Source organism: Necator americanus, chromosome V (assembly GCF_031761385.1).
Source record: "Necator americanus strain Aroian chromosome V, whole genome shotgun sequence".
In the NCBI taxonomy this organism is placed as follows: Eukaryota; Metazoa; Nematoda; class Chromadorea; order Rhabditida; family Ancylostomatidae; genus Necator; species Necator americanus.
The window spans coordinates 12,418,088-12,442,217 of record NC_087375.1 but is presented as its reverse complement, the minus strand read 5'-3'; the positions used below and the strand labels follow the sequence as shown (position 1 = coordinate 12,442,217).

General features: G+C 39.9%; 2 protein-coding genes across 6 annotated transcripts in view; one reads left to right on the top strand and one right to left on the bottom strand.

Annotated features, from left to right (window-relative positions):
- RB195_013653 (uncharacterized protein) overlaps positions 1 to 18,084 on the bottom strand; it is a gene marked incomplete at both ends in the record, with an annotated part of 37,879 nt that extends 19,795 nt beyond the window's left edge. The window contains 31 exons of one of the 3 annotated variants that reach the window (XM_064203575.1): positions 1,102 to 1,171; positions 1,423 to 1,490; positions 1,599 to 1,760; positions 1,817 to 1,948; positions 2,009 to 2,098; positions 2,468 to 2,574; positions 2,630 to 2,705; positions 2,778 to 2,960; positions 3,602 to 3,742; positions 3,820 to 3,922; positions 4,073 to 4,245; positions 4,491 to 4,644; positions 5,028 to 5,110; positions 5,361 to 5,471; positions 5,692 to 5,834; positions 6,060 to 6,180; positions 7,080 to 7,258; positions 7,513 to 7,642; positions 7,701 to 7,849; positions 7,904 to 8,016; positions 8,139 to 8,332; positions 8,407 to 8,573; positions 8,629 to 8,802; positions 8,865 to 8,977; positions 9,037 to 9,157; positions 10,723 to 10,938; positions 12,849 to 12,904; positions 13,527 to 13,690; positions 17,349 to 17,708; positions 17,773 to 17,923; positions 17,999 to 18,084. In XM_064203575.1, coding sequence (XP_064059456.1) covers positions 1,102 to 1,171; positions 1,423 to 1,490; positions 1,599 to 1,760; positions 1,817 to 1,948; positions 2,009 to 2,098; positions 2,468 to 2,574; positions 2,630 to 2,705; positions 2,778 to 2,960; positions 3,602 to 3,742; positions 3,820 to 3,922; positions 4,073 to 4,245; positions 4,491 to 4,644; positions 5,028 to 5,110; positions 5,361 to 5,471; positions 5,692 to 5,834; positions 6,060 to 6,180; positions 7,080 to 7,258; positions 7,513 to 7,642; positions 7,701 to 7,849; positions 7,904 to 8,016; positions 8,139 to 8,332; positions 8,407 to 8,573; positions 8,629 to 8,802; positions 8,865 to 8,977; positions 9,037 to 9,157; positions 10,723 to 10,938; positions 12,849 to 12,904; positions 13,527 to 13,690; positions 17,349 to 17,708; positions 17,773 to 17,923; positions 17,999 to 18,084 — 4,290 coding nt within the window. Of the gene's footprint in view, positions 1 to 1,101; positions 1,185 to 1,422; positions 1,491 to 1,598; positions 1,761 to 1,816; positions 1,949 to 2,008; positions 2,099 to 2,467; positions 2,575 to 2,629; positions 2,706 to 2,777; positions 2,961 to 3,601; positions 3,743 to 3,819; positions 3,923 to 4,072; positions 4,246 to 4,490; positions 4,645 to 5,027; positions 5,111 to 5,360; positions 5,472 to 5,691; positions 5,835 to 6,059; positions 6,181 to 7,079; positions 7,259 to 7,512; positions 7,643 to 7,700; positions 7,850 to 7,903; positions 8,017 to 8,138; positions 8,333 to 8,406; positions 8,574 to 8,628; positions 8,803 to 8,864; positions 8,978 to 9,036; positions 9,158 to 10,722; positions 10,939 to 12,848; positions 12,905 to 13,526; positions 13,691 to 17,348; positions 17,709 to 17,772; positions 17,924 to 17,998 lie in introns of those variants that run through there. The other 2 variants (XM_064203576.1, XM_064203577.1) reach the window with 2 other exon arrangements.
- On the top strand, positions 17,716 to 20,697 carry RB195_013652 (uncharacterized protein; the record flags this gene model as incomplete). 3 transcript variants are annotated; one of them, XM_064203574.1, is made up of 3 exons in its annotated part: positions 17,716 to 17,800; positions 17,887 to 17,965; positions 20,505 to 20,697. In XM_064203574.1, 3 exons carry the CDS (start codon positions 17,716 to 17,718, stop codon positions 20,695 to 20,697), a joined length of 357 nt encoding a protein of 118 aa, XP_064059453.1. The 3 variants fall into 3 exon arrangements, with proteins under 3 accessions (XP_064059453.1, XP_064059454.1, XP_064059455.1); XM_064203573.1 differs by lacking the exons at positions 17,716 to 17,800; positions 17,887 to 17,965 and adding exons at positions 19,591 to 19,600; positions 20,352 to 20,406; XM_064203572.1 differs by lacking the exons at positions 17,716 to 17,800; positions 17,887 to 17,965 and adding an exon at positions 18,547 to 18,599.
- Positions 20,698 to 24,130: the final 3,433 nt, after the last annotated feature.

Below are 24,130 nucleotides of genomic sequence, written 5' to 3'. Positions count from 1 at the left end.
ATCCTATGCTGTCACAAGCTTCACTGGCTATCATAACCTTGTGCAGAATTAACTCCTGCTGCGATGCAATAAACGTTTTGTTTAGTTGTCGTCGTTGTCTGCGCCAGTGCTTATTAGGGACCAACACATCAATACATCAAACTGTACTGGATCGGTAATCTCGTACTCTGTAGTGCTACACTACTACTTCTCATGATTTCCGCAAACTCATCTACCTGTACATGAGTGTGCACGTTGCATGGACACGACACCCATCATCCTCAGACTTCATTATTTTACCCATCTGTGACGCAGCAATATTTCGTGGAGTGTCTCGCTTTTACCTCGAAGAAAATTGAAGAAGAGTTCCCGTGTTCATGATTGGTTAGTCGGCGAGCTCCTCTGTGGAATTCCAAGAGTGATCAATCAATTCATTGGCTGCTCTGAGAACGAAGACAGAAGACAGGTATATTACGATAGAACAGAGAATAGCCTTTTCCATTGAGCTTAGGCAATGAGTGGCTGATAACAAAGAAATGAGATAGAGAGTCCTGCAAAATCGATAACGTTCACATTATTCCTTGTCGGGAGTACTGGATGGGTCATGTTCAGTGAATTTGGATTTCACTAAGTAAGCAATTGAAAAATGCTAAGGGCTTGTCTCTAACAAAAAAAAGACGCATAAATCATTTTCAGAGATATAATCAAATTGGCTCCGAGTTTGACTGCGGATGAAGACCGCCGGCGTCTTACGTGCAACACCTGGAGAACGGACATTCACTATTTGTCTATTCTTTTTCAAGAAAAGCTACTCTTAACAATTACTGGTATGTTTAGTCGCTATCATAAAACTTAAACCACTATCACTTTTTGGACTTGCAGCTTGTGCTATCCCGAGAACTAGGGGAATCGTAGATTAGGTACTTCAAACGGAAACTTTACTCGGATACTGTGCTTGTGGTGCGTTTCAGGGAATCGTGGAACTAATTTCCACCGGAAGGGGATGCTTCCATCACAAACACAAGTCAAAATGAAATAAAAGTCTCATCAAACAAAGATAGATCAAGTGGTTCGAGAAGGATAGTTGAGAACAAGACCAAGAAGAATCAGAAGTGAACCTACCTGGATTGCCATCTTCGCAGGCAGACCATAGCCAAATCCACTAGCGTGGAGTTTCATATCGAATATACACCTTTCCAGGGGAACTGAAATTTTCAAACACACATTGTACGTTGAAGAAATCACCCCGGCTCTGTGAGAAAGCACTACTATCGCGGTTACTTCAATGTGCCAACAAAATGACTGGAAATTAACGCATCAAAAAATCGTTAACAAAAGTATTTGGAAAGAAATGTGCGGTGGAAAAGCAAGGATTCAATTGAACTATATACGAACTACAATTTCCCCCTAGAAGATTGGTTCCAAGAGAAAATGAAGATGTACCTTCTGGACATTCCGCCGTTGGCTTCGCTATCAGAAACTTTCCGCTGGTTCAGGTGACTCTCGACAACCTGTAATAAAGAGCGCTGAGGTCGTGAATGGCAAAATCTTTTATGAATTTTTATACATAGTGGATCACTAAGCCGTGAAATACCGCAGCTGAAACTGTAACGGCTCACCTCAATAGTCTGGTAAGCTCTGTCAGGAATAATGTATATATTATTAGCTTCTAGTTCGGGTTGTTCTCGCATATCCAGCCAGGATACGATATCTCGCTGCAGAGAAGCGGAGATGCTCGGGTTGTACCGTAGGCCTGCTTGGCCGGAATGTGTCAGAGACATCTGTACTGCGTTCATTCAATCCACAATCCGCAAGAAATCATTAAATCTTCGCATACCTCTTCAAGAGTGATTCCCACAGATCGGAGATGCATTCCATTCCTTCGATTATTGACCACAACACTATTTCGTATGGCCGGTTTTTTGATTAGATCGTTGTAGATGATATCAATGCCGTTCCAGAAGTTGTTCTACAATGTAAAGCAAACATTTGTGTGTCCTCTGATAAGAACAGGGAAATAATACCGTACCCTGATCTCCAATTTGTGGAAAACGTGATAGTTCCAGTCGATTTGAAGGGCGGGTGAGAACTCAGGAGTTCGGAAATCGAACAAGCCGGCCTGGAATGAAGAGGAGAATGGCAATAAAAAAGGGATAAAGCAGACATGGAAAAAGCGAATATCTAGATCAGATCTGTCTGGATCAAATGGAAATATGCTTGCTTTAAAAAGAAAGTACAGCAGAAATATAGGTTTAGTTGTTAATCTATTGGGTCACATTCGAGAAATCCTCCTGTTTAGCTTTAGCTCGAAATTCCTAAGGAATCAGTTCTGTGCTACTCATAAACGTGTTCCTTTTAAATTCCTCTTTAAGGATTCATACAAATTTTGGTAGTTTTGCTGCTGTCTCCAACTTGAATAAGAATTGAAGAAGTATACAATCAGTATATAAATAAACGCATTAAAAGAGAAATGACATGGATTAAGTACCTTCTCAATGATCCAGTTATGCATAGTGGTTTGGCCAGTGAAAGTGGGCGGATTTGCCAGTAACGAATACCGTACGCCAGCCCAACGAGGTTCCGTGCAACGAATGGCTAAACAGCAACTTTGCGGAAGAGAGAGCTTTGAAATCAGCATCCTCCTACTCACCTACTACTTCCGTGGCGCGACATCCGGCCGGAACGTTGTGGCTGACACCATCATGGCGACATTGAGTTAAGTCCACCTGAACAACTCACTCAAGCTAATTATTGATTCGTCGTAATTTTTAACCTCACGTATTTTTTTAACGGTTTACCTCATTCTCTTCACAGCGTATATTGTCCATGATCATTGGAAGATCACCCTTGTGACGGAATATTCGCCAGTTTTCGAAAAACTCCGGATCAGATATCAGACCTAGTTGGTTGCAGGCCATTTGTGCGAGTTTTGCTGACCACGTGCGGTTGCACACCGTACCCCAAGAGCCATCGACGAAAACCTAGAAACAGCGGATAAGTCACCGAGTTCTACAGAGGAGTTTAAGTAATCTGGCGATGAGAAGTTGAAGAAATTACTCCACTTATGAAAACGAATTGTGGAATTAACCTCCTCGACTCGTCACCAGAAAAAAAAACCGAAATAGTCAGCAACTTCGGACACATTCACTGTAGGTGATTGGTGTTTCCTTATTACTGTGAAGAATTTTTGGATTGTATTTCACTGAGCTCAGTTGTAAGCAGAACGAAAAAAAAAACAGCAAAAAAGACAACAGGGAAGTGCCATGAAGCGCTAGGAAAAAATCTGATGATTCGTTTTGCCGCTAATCTGTTTTTTTTTTCTTACATTTGATGGCACCCATATGTTCTCTTGGAATATTTTCATGTATAAGGAATTTTGAGAGCAACTATCAAGAAAAGGCGGAGCCATTCTTTCTGTTCGCCTATTTTCATAGCGGCCACCCAGGAACAACTGAGAATTACTGCATGGAGACTTGCATGAGAGATAAAACGGGGTTTGAAAAGGTATTTTTCAAGCCTATTTTTGTTATTTTCACCCAATTCAGCAGAAATGTAGAAAACCCCAATAATGCTATTTTTTCTTCCTTCCTTGTTGGAAGTATTTTTTGGCAATGAATCTGACCTCAAGTCGTCCTTCGGTAACGTCATCACTCCCGTCCTCGTCCACCAATCGAATGTTCTTATTTTTCACAGGAACAAATGGTTTGCTGGTGAAAATTACTTTCTTTTCAGGACCAAAGAACTCCGTTCTGGACAGTTCACCCTGGAAATGTGCTAGCGATACCGCAGGAACGTATTAAAAGAGGGATTTCTTTAAGTAAAAATACGGGAAAAACACACCTGGACAAGCATCCCTACGCCATCATGGAATTCCAATACTGATCCGGGCGCTATGGTAAGTTTTGCTCCTGGTACCACGTGTAGGTCGTCGGTTACCGTATACCTGCATAATGAGCGTTGTTGTGAGAGGAAAAACCTTACGGTTTTGTACTTCTACCAAGGGATTTGTGTTCTGGCAAAACTTTTCAGGTGAGGACCTGCTTCTCCTACACATCGATCTACCAAATTTGATTGGCTCAGCTACTAGACGCACCTTCCAGGCACGAGGTCATGATTCTCGTAGATCGCTCCACCGAGCACGAATGGTTGGGAATCCTTGCGGAATTCTCGGAAGAACTCTTGTTGATACGTGATATGGGGATTCCTTTGGTTACAGACTGCTGCGTAAGGGAAGACTTCAACTACCGCCAGTGAGTATCGATTGAACTGAAAAATCGTTGCAGGAAAGATTTGATAGCATCACCCTGCTGAATAAAATAAAAATAAAAAATATTTTCAAAAAATTTAAAAAACGATGAAAGATGAAAAACAGTAAAAGTAAAAAAATGACAAATATTCAAAAAATTAAAGCCAAAAAGAATATGACGGCAGAAAACTAAGCCACTTGATGATTAAAAGAGTTGACACGAAATTATGCGCCCACGGCGATAAACGCCAGAAATTCCACTAACCTGATCGAATATCTTGGCCATAAATTGTGCCGGCGTTGGCGATCCCCAATTATTCTCCTTAGCGTCGATCCGTTTAGCGTGTTCCGTTAATTCCGTACCGATTTCGTAGGCGGCTTGAGGATTTTTGAAACAATTACGGCGGATGATTACGTTGCTGAAATAATTCGTAAGAAATCTATGACCTCAATGCTGGAGAAATGGTTTTTTCTAAGAAATAATTTGAATGACTTTTTCAATTGATTTTTCTAGGAAACTTCTTGGAAATAAGAAAAAAGAGATAAAACGTTCCGGATTTTTGGTAGTTTTTTTAATGTTATGCTACAGTTTCTACACTGGTACTTCTTATAAAATATGTTTCTGGGAAATATTAGGAATTACAGCACAAAAATCCTGCCGTAGATTTTCCCAAAAATTATACATGATATATTATTCTTCATTTAAGCATAATTTTTTCGCGCAAGGAAAATTAGGAAGCTCAAGAAAAAAAGAAACTAAAAACAACTTGAAAAGGATCAAACAACCTGAAAAATCACCCACCTACTGGAAACGACCATTGCTGCATAGGGGGTGGAACGAGGCCTCAGTTCTGGATATGGATTGAAAACAGTGTTCTCTCGGATCTAAAAATTTCAGATAATCGAAGGCAAACATCATTCAACGTGACAGGAAATATTAAAAGGAAGTTCTTTCAAAATAAGTTTAAAAGGCAAAAATAGAGAGTGGAATAATAATAAAAATAACAAAACATTGATAGCAATAGAAATGAATAAAAATGAACGCAAAAAAAATTAGAAAACTGGGAAAAAAGAACAAGTTGAAAATCTTTGGTAATGGGAGAAATAATATGTTTTCTTCCAAACTGAGTCCCACCTCGTTCTGTTGATTGAAAATCAGCTGCTGAGCAGGGGCGCCCTCGTTCAGTCCGACTGAGATTATATATTTGCCACGATTGAATTTGAATGCATTCTTGGATATAGTAACCTAAAGGTGAGAATATATGAGTAATGCATGAATATAAAATGCAAAAAATACATAAATTTGCGAACTTAGAAGAAGAATTGTGATTTTAGTCTAAAAAAAGGAGAAAAACAACACTTTATGCACCCTTTCAAAAGCAAAATTCCCGTAAATAAGGGGAAATTTCGTCGAAAAAAAAACCTTCGAATTTCCCAGGAATCACACGGATTTGCTAGACACTCACATTTGCTCTCAACGTCCAAAGCTGTGGATGTTCGGCATTTTTAATCAGCAGCGCTGTATCGTTATTGTTAAGGAAATGATTGCTGTTGATAAATGCCAACACGTTCACCGATGGGGCCATACGGAAACCCATTCCAGTATTTCCTGAAAATGGCGGTGTTGTGCACATCCTGGATATCCAATGACCGTATTCACTATTTTTTAATGTTTACCCTGGAAATGGGCGGTAACGCCTGGTGATTCACGAATTTTTACACTTAATTGATGTGAGTTTCAGAATCAGGAAATCAGTAGGCGGTAGCCGCCTTCCTTATCCACGGTAAAATGAACTACGGCTAAACACTATAGATTTATGGAAGAGAAACTAACCCTCAATACGATTTCCTGTCACATCGACGACCGTTCGCGCTGTGTCGAAACCTTGACAGGAATGAATTTCGAGGGCTGGATGATAGGAATTGCTCAGGAATTCGACCCAGTTTATCAAGACCTGCAAATTGTTTGTTTACAAATCTGCCGCACCAATGCGTTCACTGATATTAGAAATTTTACAATAAGACTGCGGAAGCCACGCATGTTGTACGTAATGAATAGATAAGAGAAGAGTTCGTAATATTAAAATTCCTCAACTACGGTAACGAACTGCTAGGTTCCTGTGCATTTCTAAGTTGTTATCGCAAAGAAGAGCTCTTGAGGTTCTACAGCAGAGGCTTTTTATTGTTTTTGCGAAAAAAAAAGAAAACTACATGAATTTTCAGAAAAAAAGAGAAACTGAGGTGTTTTTCTGGTAAAGGTGTTGGTCCGTAGCTGAAGAAGGTGAAAATTTGCCTGCTTCGAAAATGATAAAATCTAAGCGACGACGAAGAATATGCAAAAAAAGGCCAAATAAAAAAAAACAAATAACGAAAAAAAAGTAAAAAAAAACATATAGTTATGTATGACTGAGGAAAAATACAAAAAAAGAGCAAAGTTTAGAAACAGAGAAAAATAGAAAAAGCGTCTTTTAACTCTCTCTCAATAAAAATTTTGGTGTGAAATGCTCTTCCCGTCCCCGTTTTCTGAATCTTCATCAAGAGAGCAATTTTATAGTTGCTTCTGTAGTCCTTCTATATTCTTTCTACATTTTTAAGAATTATTTCTAATCCCTAGCGAGAACAGGTCTTCGAAAGTGTAGATTCAGAATGTGTTCCTATTCAAATTTAATTTACTTGATTTTACTTTTATTCTGATAGATTCCACTGCAATAGGGGAGGGAAAGGAAGGAGGTTCGAAAATAGACGAAGTGACTGCTACCTAGTCCAAAATGGAGACCTGTTCTCGCTACTCAAGAGATTCTAACGAATAAAATTAGTAAAAATGAAGTGAATTTATGTAAAGGCCACGACTTACCTTCGGTTCGATATTTCTGTACGCTGGGAGACAGAAATTCCCCACCAGAACTCCACCCCAGAGATTGTTGGCCACAATTGTTGGGAGGTAGAAGATGTTATTCGATGGACGTCCTTTAAAGACGATTTCCTGGTGAAGAGCCAGGAACGGAGAGGAATCGTTGAAATGGAAAGCAGCTCCTGAAAACGGATTTAGGTGCATTACTCACCTTGCGAAATAAACAAATAAATAAATAAATGAGGAAATAGCCGAGTAAACTGATGATTGGATTGAAGAGAAACAAATGAATGAACGAGTGAATGGATGAACGAATCAGTAAATTAGTTAACGAACAAACAAGTGGGTGAATAAACGAACAAACGAATTAATTAATAAATTAACGAACCAATGAGTGAATGAATGAATGAACGAATGAATGAATGAATGAACACACCTCGCCATCGATTTCTTTCCAATCGCGTCCCATTGACGGTAATAGCTCCTCCAGCATAACTCACATTCAAACCATCACCCCAATTCTCTTGAATCCGTGTGTCGTTCAGCCAAATATCAGCTGCTCCGTCCTTTAATTATATTTCTTCCCAATTTTTTCACAGAATATGCCAGGAAAATTCCCTGCACCTTGACAAGAAATCCAGCCAGACCCTGATTCAGATTGACGGTTACGTTCGAGAATGCGGTTCTTTCACGGATATCTCTTCCAAAGACACCATTTCCAATATTATTATTGATTATTGAGTTCGTGATGTTGAGCCCATAAAATGCCTTGTCTAAAGCGATCATTACGACGCGATTTCAAAAAAAGGAAAATAAACCACGCCCACCTGTAACACTAGCGTGAACACGAAAAAAGACTTCAACATCTCCTACTACGTAGCCAGCCTGGTTGCCTTCTTGTTGGTGCTCGAGCGCAACATACAAAGGCGTACTTCCGCTTCTGGTAGGGCATTATTTTAGGATATTTTAATTAATTTAAGAAAAACGTTCCATTTCCATTCTTAGGAAAATAAATTACAAACTTCTACAATTTGAAGTACAAATTTCCTCTGGGCCACTGACCTCAAACTGACAGTCTGTGGGTAGATCCCGTCTAGAATGGAGACCCTTAACCTCTCCAGTGCACATGCGCTCTTTTCCTGGGTAGCATCACAAACAACTAAATGAGTGTTCGACGTATGAGGTGGGTTCAGATTTCGAACGTTCACGAATTGCAGCGAATAGGTGTACTGTAGCCTTGGCGGCAACGATATCGCCTAGAACTTTTTTCTATGAAGAAGAAGGAGGAAAGAAAGGCGTCAATTTGAGAAAAGACAAGGCAACAGCGTACAATCCAACAAGACGGAGGATTCGATGGATCGTATAGGGTACCATTATCGAGCCGAGCCATCAGCAGATGCGGAAAAAAGTACTGCGTCGACAACGAATGCTCACGACAAATATCCGCTCGCGGTTTTTCCTCAGCGAATGCGAAATTCGTGACATCTCGACGATTCCCTGGATCATCTCATTCTAATATCATCCAAGAAATTTAAAAGTCCAAACAACCCACTTATTCCATGACTAAGTAGATTTGCACCAGTTTTTTCTCTGTACCAAACCCCGTCTCCGTAGTTATTCTCGATCCTAGTCATATTGATGAAAACTCGTCCATCGGTAGTGTTATCGATCATGATTCCATGACCGCGATTCCATGAAAACGTTGAGTTCGCTATCAAAATTGGACCTGAAACATTAGAGTTGGATCGGTAGTAGCGCAGCACAACGGCGGCACGAAATTACGCGCACCTGACGGTTCATAGACATAGAGCCCATCTCGAGCGCTTCGCTCTATTCGAATCCCATTCATGATCGGTGCCACACCTTCGATGCACAACGCAGCTGTGGTGTTTTTAGTCGACCTATAGCGAATGCGAATCAAGTATGGCGACGTCGCCGGGAAAAAAATCAATACGCATACCCATCGTAGCCAGCGTAGAGTATATCCACGTATTCCATGCGACTAAGCGATTCCTTTTGAACTGCTACGTGATCCGGATCCGCGCTAACGTAGGTGTACGGTGAGTTGTATATTTGAAGCCCTAAATTAATCAGATTAGGTGAAATTCTACTTTCACTAGTAAAGTGACGTCAGAAAAGTTTTTTATTCTTTTTTCAAAATAATGTCACTTATTTTCGCCAAAAGCACTTGTAGCGGACAGATCCTAACGTTGAATCACCCGAGGGACACTTTCAAGGAGTTGTGCTGTCGCAGTTCTCCTTACGCTGTATAATAACGAAGCTAATGATTAGTTCTCTGTCATGTAATCGAGAGAAAGCACCCAAAGGAAACTCCTGGAAAGATAATCTTGACGAGGCCTCTCCGACTCGTTTCAAAAATGCAGGAACAAAAATAAATCCTCTAAAAAAATCAGCGTCACTCTATCTACGTAATTTCTCTATCTGAATGATCCCGGGGATCCAAAAACAGTTTCGCCGAACGACAGACTACGTGAAATCAAAAGAAAATTCCTGCGACTGAGACGCAAACTACTTATTCCTCTTCTTGACAAAACCTCCCTCCGCACAAGCGCTGGCCGCAAATCACTTCGCGGTCATCGACGCCTCTGTTCCGTGGAATAATTCCGCAGAAATTCCATAAAATCACAATTTTATTCAGTTTGACCTTCTTCGCGAATAAACTCTAATTCCGCAGCCTACTAAACTGTTATCATAGCGGAGAAATGAATCTGGAAAATTGTCCCTAATACAGTAATTGAAAGAGACTGAGACAAAAAAATCCTGGAAAAGGACCATTTCATATAAATATTTCGCGATCTGTTTGTTTACGCCACGTTTAATGATGTACACAAAGAAAAGAGTGGATGTACACAAAGAAAAGAGTGGATGTCCAAGAAGGGAGAACTGGAATTAGGATGCGTATGAGCAGAAATTAGCGTACTTGCAGATTACTGCAATCTTGCATCTGTGAAAAAAAACCGTCAGGACTTATGTCGACTCACGAAACCGCAGCGCAAGACGTCGGCCGCAATTCATGCACTTCCTCTGACGCTTGCCAACTGATATACCACTGAGAAGTGGAAAATGCGTTACGATTGCCTATGCAAAAATAAGTGCCGTCGCTTCAATGTTTCCCCTTCCTTCGCTTATTTGCCCCCTTGTCTGTCCATACATGATTTCCACAGATGTACGAACTCATTTCAAAATCGCAGCTTGTTTGCTGACAAATTACCCCATCCATATCGGCTCGTCCACCTCTTGTTCTAAACTGTCAGCTCTCCACCTGTTTATTTCCTCTTCTGGAGCTGGAATTGAGAAAAAAGTTGATTGTCTGCTAGTCAGCAGGCCACGGAATAATGAGATGACTCAAAGAGGGACAGTAAAGTAGCTGCGATTAAATGTGTTACTAATGGCGATGACCGCGAATTTTAAATAACACTTGAGAAAATTGGTCGTGGAGCGGCGAAAATGAAACAGAACAGAGCTTCAGGAAGATTCCGAGACTTGTACGGTATACAAAACAAGAATCTCAGGGCTTTTTCCTCCGAAAAAAAAACTCCTTGTAAAATTGGGAGAGTTGAACAAAAAAAAAAGAAGAATGAATGGAAATAAAAAATGAACAAAAAGTGAAAAAAGTGCTAGGTACCTTTCCAATGCTTAGCCCATCCTTGAAATATCGGCGCTCCCCAGCATACGAGTCCTAGATCGTCTTCACCTTGGCAGAGGTTCTCGCTAAGGCGAATAGCGTTCGGATCAGCAAAACCTGGACAATCCCAAAGGGAATTCGCTCCCGGATGACAATCAGGGCGTGGCATTGCCAGAGGGTAAGTGTCATTGTTACGTAGATGCCATTTGAGAAACCCTGAGTTCAGAAGTTATTAGTGCATTTTCTGGATCAAGATCGGGATGAGAGAGAAGAGGAAAGGCCAGTTAAGTGAGATAGAGGAGAAAGTAAATGAGGAAGAAAGGAAAGGAAGGAAAAATGAAAAAGAAAATGAATGGCACGTTATGTGAATGGTATTCAGCGAAATTGAAGTGAAGGGCGAATTGAAAAGTAGTTGGAGGATTGAGAAAATGCAATAATAATATCTCAAAGAAATAGAGAACAAATAAGAGAGTGAATGAACGAATTCCACAAAAAAAAACTGTAGAGAAGATAGAGCAAGAGACAGGCAAAAAAAAACCAACAAACCGGAACCTAAAACATCCGGAGTTCTAGATTTCTAATGTCTGGGATTTAAGCGATAGAAAAGAACAACGAAAAACTTGTGAAAAAAATAGAATATTAAAAATAGATAACAAAAAATGTGGAATTGGTTGAAAGATTGCATAAAACCACGAGATATGTATATGTAGAGAAGTAGTGAGAATCACGAAACAACAAAAGATGGAAAAATGAGAAAGAAAAGAGTTAATGAGCTGAAATGAGTGCGCTTAGTTCAAGAAAAATAAAAGAAAAAAAACCACAGATCGGCGGAAATTTGGAGAAGAAAGATGAACAAGAGGAAGAAATGACAGTATATGACAGTTTCTAGGTGCAAAAACACTTCTTAGTAGCAAAAATTGCGTATGATGACGTAATTTCAATATTAAGTTGATCTCGTCGGAGATAGCCGATCGGCGGGAAATCTCCGTGGATTTGTGTGGTCCGATCGATTGATCCGATGGATCAAAACCAACCCCTGGTCAAAGGTTTTAGCACCGATTGACTTAGATCATTGATCAACTCTTTCCGGCCGTTTTCTGGAACTTTGCTAACAATTCCAAATCACCTTCACTACTTTGCGAGGGGACATTTTTTGTTTCGGTAACAGGATTGGCGGCATGGATATGAATGTGCGGCTGTTGCGACAAGAGAATTTAGAAGTAGATTTGATCTGCTTACGAGAGCACAAAAAGGGCAGTGTCGGACCTTTTCTCTACGAAAACTTGCAGAAATACATCTATGATTATTAGGGAAGCAGATATTTGATAAGTGATACCATGGGGTAATCCTAGCCTACGCATTTCGCTAGCCCCTGAATATTTTGATGAGTGAGACGGGCGAAAAGTTCTTGCATTTCGCACGAGACTACGTCTGGATTCAATTTTTTAAAATTAATTATAGTTTTATTTTATTCAATTTTCAATTAGAGCTTTTCGAAAGGGAGGGGGGGGTGGGGAGGGGTAGTCTTCCATTTCTCATATTTGGGGCTGGAAAATACCAGGGGAATGTTAGAAATCTTACAGTTACAGTTGCTTTCCTCTCAACAGAAAGACGGAGGTACAAAAAGAAATAAGAGTTAACAAACAAGAAATGAGCGATATGAGAAAGAAATCGAGAGAGGTAAATAAACAGTATGAAATAATTAAATAAGAAGTAAATAAGCAGTGAATAATTAGTATGTGTAATTAATGTAGTAAATAAGCAGTATATCTAATATAGCAGAAGGGTAGGTCAAGTCAGTCATCGATCGACAAGTAAATTTCAATCAATCAATTGACAGGACCAATACACGCAATAACAAACATGAAGAAATAAACAGCATAAAAGAAAGCGAAAAGAAACAGGAAATAAGTGAGTAAAAAGATACTCGGAAAGAAAACAATGACTACGTAAACAGCTGGAATGAGTTTGAAGAGAAAAGAACGCAAATATCATGAAAAATATAGAACGATAGATCAAGAGAGTTGAAAAATATCTCTAAAAAAATTGCTGGCGATGGGATAAACAGGAAAATAGCCAGAAAAATAATGAAACTACGATGATACAGCATAAATGAAACAGCTCACCTCCGTCGCTATAGCCCATGGATCGGCAGGCGGTCGTAGTGTCAATGCTGGTCCAGCTAAAGATGGTCGTTTTAAAAATAGAAACAGCAGTGAAAACCTACGAATTTCGACAAAATTTGCCTCCAAGGCAAAGGAGAAGAGCCAATATTAAAGGCAGCGTATCACGAAACCGACGATGTTGGGTTTTCTGTGGGGAAACGTAGGGTTCGTGGTGAAGATTACGAGTATTAGCGTGGCCCGTTCATTTTCTACTAATTATTCCAAAAAACGGCAAGAGGAACTGCGTTTGTACCAAGGGTGTCAGTTGCAGCGCGCCATCTTTGTGCGCGCGTCGCATCCACGAGCGGGCGGCCGAAGATCAATGGGGTCTCTTCGGTAATCAATTGAAGTAAAACAAATGAATGGGCAGCTAGAGAACCAGAACATGAACGTGGAGTCGCGTTCTAACGTACCTTGTATGGACTAAAATGGCCGTTTCTGGGACATTCAGGAAAAAAAAGGCCTCATAATCGTCATCTACGCCTCTTACTCTATATTTTCTCACAGGTTTCCCGACTACGTCAGTTTCCCGATTCTCGTAACACTTTGTGACAGGAAAAAAGGAAAATTTCAAGATTATTGGTATTTTTGGGATTTTTTCCGCATAAAAACATGTTACTGCAAAAATCAAGCACATACTTAGTGACCATAGTGCATACAGAACGCCAACGATCTCGGAACAATGCCTGCAGCCTTCCCTCCCGGACCGTCGCTCCATCGATAAGACGAAATTTCGGGAACGAGTCATCGTAGTTCAACTGTTGTTGATATGGCAACATTTGAATATGAGCGAATTCATTTCCCTGAAAAATACAGTAACTCGATTTGTGCGCGGGAGTACATACACCTACATATGTGCGAAAGGCTCCCGCAAATTGATGGGAACCGTTGGCGCGACGGTGGCGCGTAGGCTGTAGATAGTCACCGATCAAATTTCATATGTGCAAATAATGTGCTCAAATTTGCATTACATTGTTCCAAACGGCTTGCGTCATGAGCTAACCCTCACTTTTCCTCCCATTTTCATCGCATTTGGCTTTTTTTTCTGCTTGAAGAAATTCTGATTGTGTTTCTCAAAATGTGAGCTGCATATATTGTTAGATCTCAGACGAAAAAAAAGCCACTACGCATTTATTTTCTATTTTGTGATTCTCTGATATTCAGAAATGCATCAACTTTCTGAGAACTCTGGTATAAACTATTTACCACCCACCGCTCAAAATCAAACCTACAAAAAAATTTAAAATAGTTAAAATTTATAGAAACGTAAAGAAGCTATATACCTATGGTTTACTTTGCCAGTTTATTCGTTCACGATTTACATGTTTTTAGTTTGTGTATAATTTACAGAATTTACAGAACGTTTAATAAAAAGAAAAAAAGTCACAGTCGTTATTTAGAAACCTTCTTCAATTTAATTTGTTTTAATTTTACAATTCTAAAAGAGTACAAAATCCTATCACTACTTCTGTTTGCATATAAGAAAAATTTCTCAAAGATTATGCTAATTTCACTTGAACAGTCTTAAAACCACTTATTAAATTGTTTTTTTTTTGTTTCTTACTAAGGTAATTGAATAGGAAATGTTGCTTCTTGTGTGCTTGTTCTCCATGTGACTAAAGATGCCCGTACTCTTCCCTTTTTCTCATTCATACAACGGAGAAATTTTCAGAAATTTCTCTCTTATTTTGCATTTCTTAATGAATAACTTATTTCTTTTCTTTCCTACTTGTTCATTATCTTAACACCATTCGTTGAAGCCAGTAAGATACACACAAAAAGGTTTAACGAAAAAAAGCTGAGATAAAAGGTCCTGAGGTGAGGAAAACGTAACAATAAAATGAATGAACAACAATTAGGGGAGTGGAAGAAGATGAGGGGTAATTGCGGTGTAAATTTCTTTAAGAGCACGAAAAAGAAAGAAAAACTAATGAAAGCAGAACGCACATAAACAAGAAAACGTATATAAAAACCCTCGCAACATTTTTGGCTCCATCCAGAGATCTGGTGAAGCGAAACACTTAGAAAGTAATATTTTTGCCGATTTTCTACGGTAATAATAAAAATAGTAATAATAAAAAAATAGTAATAGTAGTAAAAATAGTCATCGGTAATACATAGGGACAGTAATGATTAAAAGCAAAATTTAAGATAACAATAATTGTTAGGGTTTTTTAGAGGTCCAAATTATCATCTAGAATAAAAAGAATTTGAATTTCATACTGTGTGTGAGAAATAAAAATGGATGATTTCTACCGTTTTCTTTTCATCATTTGCGCTACGGACTTCATGTATGTGTGTGTCCGCTGTCCGATGTTTTCGTCCTTAAAGTAATCGGAACGATCTCATGGGAACCGGGCTGATTCGATGAAATATTTGCAAAACATTATCATCTGATATCTTAATGGCATTGTGAATTTATGCGATGCTTTTGTAAAAACACTGTGATCAATGTGATGACGCATCGCATAGTCACAGCTTTTTACGGATTACATGGAAAACAATATGCCAGAAATAAAAGTTTCACCAGCGATATTTGAACATTTTCGATCACGCAGATAAGTTTTAAAGAAAACTAGACCTATCCATCTGAATTACGCTGAATTATTCCTCTACGTGAATGAAATTGTTTATTGTAGTTGTGGGACCTAAACCTAAAAATATTTCGAAAATATTCCCAGATGTAAGAGGATTTACAGCCGAAATTTTCCAAAAAAACCAAACCTACGAAAGAAATTAAAAATTGTTAAAATTTATGGAAACGAAAAAAAGCTATATACCTATGGCATACATTACCAGTTTATTCATTCACGACTTACATTTTTATAGTTTGTGTATAATTTACAGAATTTACAGAAATTTACAGAACGTTTAATAAAAGGAAAAAAGTCACTATCCTTATTTTTATATCCACAGTAATTTTTCTTGTATTACTGCTGCGTAAACTTCTAGCTGCTTCTCGTACAGATTTGTGGGAAAAATGATTTCGAAAAATATTACGCAAAACTTCACAACACGCGCGCAAAAACAAATACTTATAGGAATGTATTGATAAAAACAGGCTCTGAAAATATGGATAAGGAATGTATGTAACCAAGAAGCGTAGTCACCAAAATTAAGATCTTAATTGGTGGTGTTCTTCCATGTTTTTAATTGCGACCCTTAATCACCAACACATAATATTAACAATAGATGTAAGAACCTGTGTAATTTTGCGTAATTTTTATACAGAACTGGCTCCAAAGTTTACGAACAACGACAACTTAGCGACTTTTTACGCAAACAGAAATGAATAAACAAGTAAAGAAATAAAAAATTGCCAGAAAAAAACGAGAAATAATGCTGGCCTTTTTTCTTTTCTGCAGAGGGAGCTCTACATAGAACTTGAGAAATTCGAAAAAAAATTAAGAAAGAAAAGAAGAAAAAAACGCAATTATACGAAATTTATGAACACATGCAGAGAATACTAAACGAATACTAATAATAATACTTGAAGAATGCATAAGTAATTATTGGTGGAACTACAATACGATCCGGATCCTAAGCCTACGATTTGAACTCCTTCATTGCAATGATTTACGAATACGTAACCTCTGGTTGGCAGAGCTATTTTCACATTCTGCACCTCTCCGCATCCTATACTGTCTCGCAATAATTGTCCCTAATCAGCAACCTGGTGGCTAACGATCCATGGATTTCTATTTCCCCATGACCATCGACAAACCGCTAAGCGTGACCTGGTGAGGGTCCCCGTACTGCCATTAATCGCCGGGAAAAATCCATTACTCTCAATATCCTGCACCTATTTGAGGTCAAAATATCGGCGAAGGTAATTGACTGAAGGAGTCCATATTTTTTGTTATTGTTCCCATTCGCATTCGTTTGGAAGTGGTGGTCAGAAGGTTGGGACAGGCTGAGCAAATAATGCTCAGGTGACTCTATCCACACAGAGCACATAGTGTACGGGAATGAACACTTGGAACATGAATCTATTTGTTACTACTACTCATACTGTTCACCGGGAGAAAAATCCTGATCTATAGGGTTCGTAGCCGCTTAACACCAGGATAACGCAAAGATTGGAAATCTACTGCATTTTCAACCGGGAGAGAATGCCCCAACCAACCAACTATTCAGGATCTGCCACAAATCTGTCAGAAATGAGGATGATTACATAAATCTTGCCCCGTTTTCGATGCAACCTTCTTCTCTTTCTTTTTTTTTTGGTTTGTTTTTGATGCATATGGATAAACAAATAAGTAAATAAATAAATAATCTCGAAATAAACATCATTATCAAAAAATCTTCTCGCGATGCTTCCCCTCATAATGCAAACCCCACTATCGCCGTAGCATTAGTCATCAAAAAACCACCGTCGATCGATAAGAATCAACAGAAGACGTCGCAGCGAGCTGCATCGGGCAAATAGAAGAAAAAATCCAGAAAAAGCTCCACACTCACTATAGCTTGCAATGCTCCTTTAATCTTCAATCCAACACCAGTATCGAAATACATTTGTACACCAGTCTCTATGGTTAACGTTGCACCGTATTCAACCGTAAGGTCGCTAGTGACTCTATAGGGTGAGTTACGGAAGAACAACGTCACATTGTTCGAATAAACTCCGCCAAGAATATTTTGAATCGGCTGCCGAGCCGGCATCAGGCCAGGATCGAGCACCACTTGGCCCTGGGCCAGAATTCCGCCAACATGGACCAGCAAGCAGATCAGAAGTCGAGAGCGGAGCAGCATTGTGCCGCATGAATCGCAGGCGGCTGGCAGTAGACGATCCGGCTGCCTAGTACGTCGAGATCCGGACACCTGAACGATGAGTCATGTACAGGTGAGAGCACCTGGGAGCAGACGGACGGGCCCGATCGATTACGGGTTCGGCCGGACGGGGCTGGAGCTGGGTGACCGTCGCCCCTTTGAGGTGACGAGGGCGGGGCGGGCAGGCGAACGTCGGCCTGGCGCGTTGCCAAGAGTGACCCTCATCAAGGTCGGCGCGGTTGGTGGCTTTCTCCTCGTCTCCTCTGCTACAATACTATCTCCGGAGTTAACGTCGACAAAGAGCGCAGGTATGCGTTTATTGTCCCCACCTGACCCGTTACCTCTTGTTTTTCTCTGCTCTCTCGTCATCGCCTCGCATTACGGTAGTTTTTGCGTGCGACGGACCTTCAAAAGGCTCGTTAGACATGACGATCACGTGTGTCGAGGGGATCTTCGAGAAGTTCTTGAGCGCCTGGATTGGAGGAGATTCTTCCAGAAGTTGATTAGACAGAGTGAAGCGCTAGCGATGGGAAAACATTGGAGGATTGATGTCGTCAAACTGGTTCTGCATGTTGTCTTCAACCGGGACACATCCGGTCCGAAAGAAAAATTCGGGAAAATCCCGGTGGAACGCAATAAAGACTTTGGATTTATATCTTCACTTATTTCTATTCTGAAAAGATGCTTGAGATCTTAACACGGGTTTCAAATCCACTTACTTTTTGCAGTGTGGACATATTTATGTTGTAAGAGTGTTAGCTCTTCTTATTTCATCGGATATTTTTTTTTACCAATTTCTTTCATATGCCCCTAATAATTGAACTAAATGGGCACTACCACATTTTAGCAGCTTAGAATTTCTTAGATACTAGAACCAATCAAAAAATTTATGAAAAAATCTTATGATGTGCATATTTACACGTTATACAATCTCACCTATACGTGAGTAAAGAAAAAAAGATACTTTCCGAAAAAAAAACTAATTTAGTTTTCCCAAAAAGTTTCGAAACATTCGCTCTTCCGGGAAAATTTTTGTTCCTTCAAATTTCTATGCTCGTCAATGGGGTAAAAATAGAATGGCTCATGCTTCTCACGTTTTGTGTCTGCTTTACGCCCGAATGAAAACACTGCACTTTTCCATTGTAAGCGCACTGTGAGTTTTTCATTTGGAGAATGCCGCAAAATTTAAGTTTCCCGTTTTTATTGAATACTTTTTTCTTACTCTTATCTCATTCATGTAGTAGTAATCGCCTTATTTTCCTGAGGAGACCTACTATTTTATTATGGATTCTCATTAAATTCTCCATTCATCCATCCTATCGGGACAACAGAAGTGAGACCTAATTGTTAGCGTGAAAATTTAGTGCAGTGTTCAATTCCACATTACCACCCATTGAGTCAAATTTTCGTCTGGTAAAAATATTAGGTTTTTTTTAGTGAGGAAATGTGATTGGCTTAAATAGCTGACCCAATCAGAGGTCTCTACATCCATGAAGCTGTTCTAAACTAAATATAGGAAGATTGCAATTCTCGTCTTCTATCCATGATTTGCTGAATTTTCTGGCTGAGCTTCTTTTTATAGTCCTTATCTTAGAAGGCGATCAATCTAAGAACTGATCAAGCAAAGAGCTGATCAGAAAAGTGGAAAGAGAATCTATTCCTGAAACTCCTTCTTTTCTTTTCTCATTGGTTATTGCATTTTCTAGTCGCAAAAAAATTACACAGGTGCTGAATTCACGAGTTTTCATTTGGAAATAGAAGGCATTTGAATGGAAAACCCAAAATCGCCTCTGAAAAGAATTACCAAAGCTTTCAGAAGCGAATTTTGCGCTTGAACTGATCACATCGCTTAATGACTACTAGACCTCAATAAGCTAATAAGTGGTTACAAGCTCTTTTCCTCCTTTTTCCTCAGAAAGCTGAGTCACGAACAATGGACTGTGGTTAGCAGTAGCCGCTAATTTCAACAGCGATTTTCCTGAAACTTCCATCGTAAAACAATCACGGACAGCGAACTTTCTGTCCGTCTGTTTCTGTTTTGCCCGAAACATTCGCTGGCATACAATCCATTTCTCCTCATATCGAAAAGTTCGGAGGTGTTCTCCCGAAAGGTCATTCCTAAATGTTTGTCGTCACTAGCAAATTGAATTTTCTGGAATGAAGGATTTCCTTTACCTTTTTTATACTACTGCTCTGTTTTACAAGGCAAGAAACTTTGGTCTTTCTGTGTTTCCAAAACTGCGAGGAAAATCTCCGATTTTTCCCCCGGTAAACTCGTTTGAACTTTTGATCTGTATTCGACTTACTCTTGGTTCCTCGCTTTTACTCTTCTTACATATTTACATCATTTCGTAATTATCTATCTCATTTTCATGTCGCAAAAAAATGTTTTTCATTGAACCCTCTCCCTCTGATCACGATCCATGCAACTGTTACTCTTATCGAACAATTGTTTACTCGTATTGATCTATGAGAGTGGATAAATCTTAAAATAAGTGCCTTGAGACATTGTAAATAGTCATTTTACACCGCTGCTAAAAAAAAAACTCAATTTTTCAAAAAATTTCAATTTCCGTCTACTAGTCTCGATGTACTTAGACACACAAGGACACGATATGTAGTTCTGTGAAGGTTTGAATAAGTGTTCCGCACACAATACTTATCTGCGCTGGTAATGCTATTATTTCTTTAAAGAAGACCATTGGTTGACCCGGAACTCAAAGTACCAGAAAATCTCCATTCCGGGCAGGTAAACAAGCCCGTTGTTTAGTCCGTCTCCTTGTTACTTTTTTTGTTCCATTTTGCGTTCCTCAATCAGATAAACCAGCTATAAAATGTACTTTTCAGCTCGCCGTCTCATGTCTTGCGGTCGTACCGCTCTATGGAACCTCACGTGATCAATTCATACCTCCTAGTTGGTGTCGCCATTCTACTGATGATGGCTGTGCTCGTCACATTGTTGAATCTTGCTCAGCCTCCACTACGCAGGCTTATCAAGTACTACTTTCCTGGTGAACAAGACTACGAGATTATTGTATAGTTACAATAATTTACTGTAGTCTACTGTATCCATGTTTATATAATCGTAAATATTTCGGGTGTTCGCTCTCCACGAAATTCCCTGATCTCTTTGTGTGTTTTCTGTGAGATGTCTGCTGCTGTGTACCTCCAGTCATACTAATAAAAATATACACAGTTGGATGACTAGGAGGTATTTTTATAAGAACTACAAGAATTGGAAATTTTTAGAAATATTCGAGAGAAATAAAGAAAGAAAATGAATGATAACACCACAACAGGTGTTATTCCATAAAATTTCTAAAATCCTCTTCGACTTAGAATGAGAATTGCTGCAAAATTCTCAAACGACTATTCCAGAAACGTCCTCTCTTCATGTAATTTCCGGAAAATTCTTGCTATCCACTGCATCCGAAATGTTGTTGTTCACGTGGTGCCGTTGTTACATTTACGATAATGAGCTCAACAAGCGCGTTATTGCATTAGAGGCCTGCGATAAGTCGTCGTGTCCGACGTCCGATGGCATTACTGAAGGAGTCCCACATACTCCTAAATGAGTGGAATCTCCTGCAGACGAAATCTGCAAAAATTTCACGCTATCGCTATACGCTAAGATATTCGAGAAATGAGAAAAAAAAGGTCGAGATCATGAAAATGACATGGAGCGGAGAACATGAAAATTGGTCCATAGAGAAATTTCTTTGGACTTGCATTGTCCTAGCAATAGAGCAAAAGAAGAGGAAATCGCACAAAAAAGAAAGGGAGCAGCTAAATTTTTGAGGTATTTCAGAATTTTTGGGACCTTAAGTAATTTTGTTTCCAGAGAAACACGCATAGTCGTTCCAGGATGTGTTCAGTTGAATGCATGACTGGCCTGTTGAGCTGTGCCAGGACAAAGAGAAGAACAAGTGTATGTAAACTAGGAAAATAACGGCAGTTGCGGCAGATGCGTCGCGTTCAGCTGGTTGAAAACGTTCAGCGCCGACTATATCCATGCTCATTATTTCAATCTCTACAACTTGGCCGTTGTACCAGGAGAACATGCGAGTCCTAAACGCCTTTTCTAGGATTTAATGGAAAAATTACCAATATTTCTTACAATAGTTTTGAAAAAATTATTGTAAGAAATATTGGTAATTTTTCCATTAAATATTTTAAGTAGCGGTGTGCTGCTGAGTCATGCAATCATCGACATATTGAAGAATATCGGCGTCGGAAAAGTCGTTAAATAGTTCTAGGGAATATTGCACTCGCAAAGAAAACAAAACATAAACTGCAGAAAGAAATTTAGACTGAATAAACAAAGCTGCATAACAAGTGAGGTTACTACAAGCGGCTCCGTTTTCCTTTGTTTGAAAATCCACACAGGGTGCCTTCGATGAGGGCAGTTTAGATGTCAAATAGAGAACGTGTGCGTATTCTTCCACATTCCACACCATTTCAGATTCCATACATATAGTTGGGTCAAAACGACATGAAACACGGATCGTTGCGCAAGCGGCCGCGCTCGGAAGCGGTGCGTTGGAGACAGCGGTTGGAATCGAGGTGGGACCATGGCGAACAGCAGTGGTGTGTGGCGGTAGCGTGGATCGTTACCAACCGCTACGCTTTGAGCGCAGCCGCTTCGCAAATGTCCGTGTTTCATGTCGTTTTGAAACGACTATATGTGCGTGTGTATGTGAGGCGGTTGTAGCGCAGTTGCTGAGAGGTTCCGCAATAACGGCACGGTCGATGGTTCGAAACAGCTCTGAAGTCAACTAAGCCTTTTATCCCTCCAGGTCGATAAATTGGTACCAGACTTGTTTGGAAGGATGAAAACACTGACATTTGATACACCGGCTAGCTTCAGTAAGCCATTGAATAGCCAAGACACGTATTCGTAAACCAAGACTAAGATTCCGTGCTAACGTCAGACACTTCATCCTTTATGCATGTATGCATATATATATGTCATAAACAATGAGGCAAAGTAGCAAAAAATATTTGCAGGCTGCTACTTCCGTTACTGCTGGCATTCACGCAATCCTGTCCGCTGCAAACTTGGACTCATTGCAATAGCGTGGGCATGCGTCGCAATTCCCGGACCAACCACAAATAACGTCATCTGCGTCTAATATTTGAATGATCCCTTTAAACCACATACAGTATATATACTATACTGGTGCAACGAACTTGAAAACGCCTGCACCACTCGTCTTACTTTTGCGCCCCTATTTAAAACCTCCATTAAGGATAAAGAGTAAAGTGACTGGCGTTCCGTGCGGGATGCGCCACCGCGTTCACTTCAAAGGCATCACTCCACGAATCTGAGGTGGTACGAATTTCAGGTGGAGTATTCGTATACGGGATCGTAGATTAAGGAGAGGTGGGTGATTCCGTCCATCTCTTGCCAATTGGCGTAAAAAACGGCCCGGAAGATACGGCTTCGGGCGTTCTGGCGCACTATTTTCTACAAGCAATTCGACTGGAGCGCGCCAGCCTTCTGCACGTGCCGCATCTTCCGGGCCGTTTCTCACGGCAATTAGGAAGAAATGGACGGAATCACCCATAATCTACTATCCCGTTTACGAATACTCCACATGAAATCCGTACCACCTCAGATTCGTTGGGTGATGCCTTTAATTGAGAATCGTTTGAGGCTTGCGAACGTGTGTATAACCTATACAATGACTTGCGAGGGCTAGACGGTAAGTCTATTCAAAGTTTTTATTCTCTTAAAGGCTCATGAACGCGCGTGGACCTAAGAATGACTTGCGGTTAGCACTAGGGCGGTTTCGAACCGTCGACCGTGCAGTCACAGCTTTCGGAGGGCACAACGGAACATCTTCCCGACTGCGCTCTGCCCGCCGAAACTCTCCTTATGTGATATGTCTAGCTCCACGAGTACAAAGACAGAAGATAATCAGCGCTTTCGAGAAACAACAGAAAGCTACAACAAGACGCTATAATAATGTTCTGGGGCTTCTCCGCAAGGGTTTACAATGGTTCTTAACGAATTCTTGTAATGAATGTCAAAACTAAAGTTTGCTGGAATTGCTCAACTAGGAACACTCAACACGAATAACTGTTAAACAAGAGAACCTTACTTTGAAATTCTTTACATATCTCGACAATAATGTCGAAATATGTCAACTCACAGTGGAGATGCTCTCGGATTTGTTTGCTACTCTCTTTACTCTGAATATGTCTCGCCTCCCATTTCCGGAGCAGTTTTGTTTTGCCAAAAAAAAACATGTCTCCGCACTCATCACATCCGCAAACAACTTCTTTTCATAATTTTTCCTAGAAAAGTCGGAAATCACACATTTATCGACCATGTTTACTGCTTAAAAACAGAAATTTCTTCAGTGACCTCCATGTACTTATTAAGAACTATTTCCGACGTAAAAAGTGCTGAACCCGCAAAAAAGCTACAAAGTAGCTCTATCCATTCCACTTTCTACTTTACTGAAAAG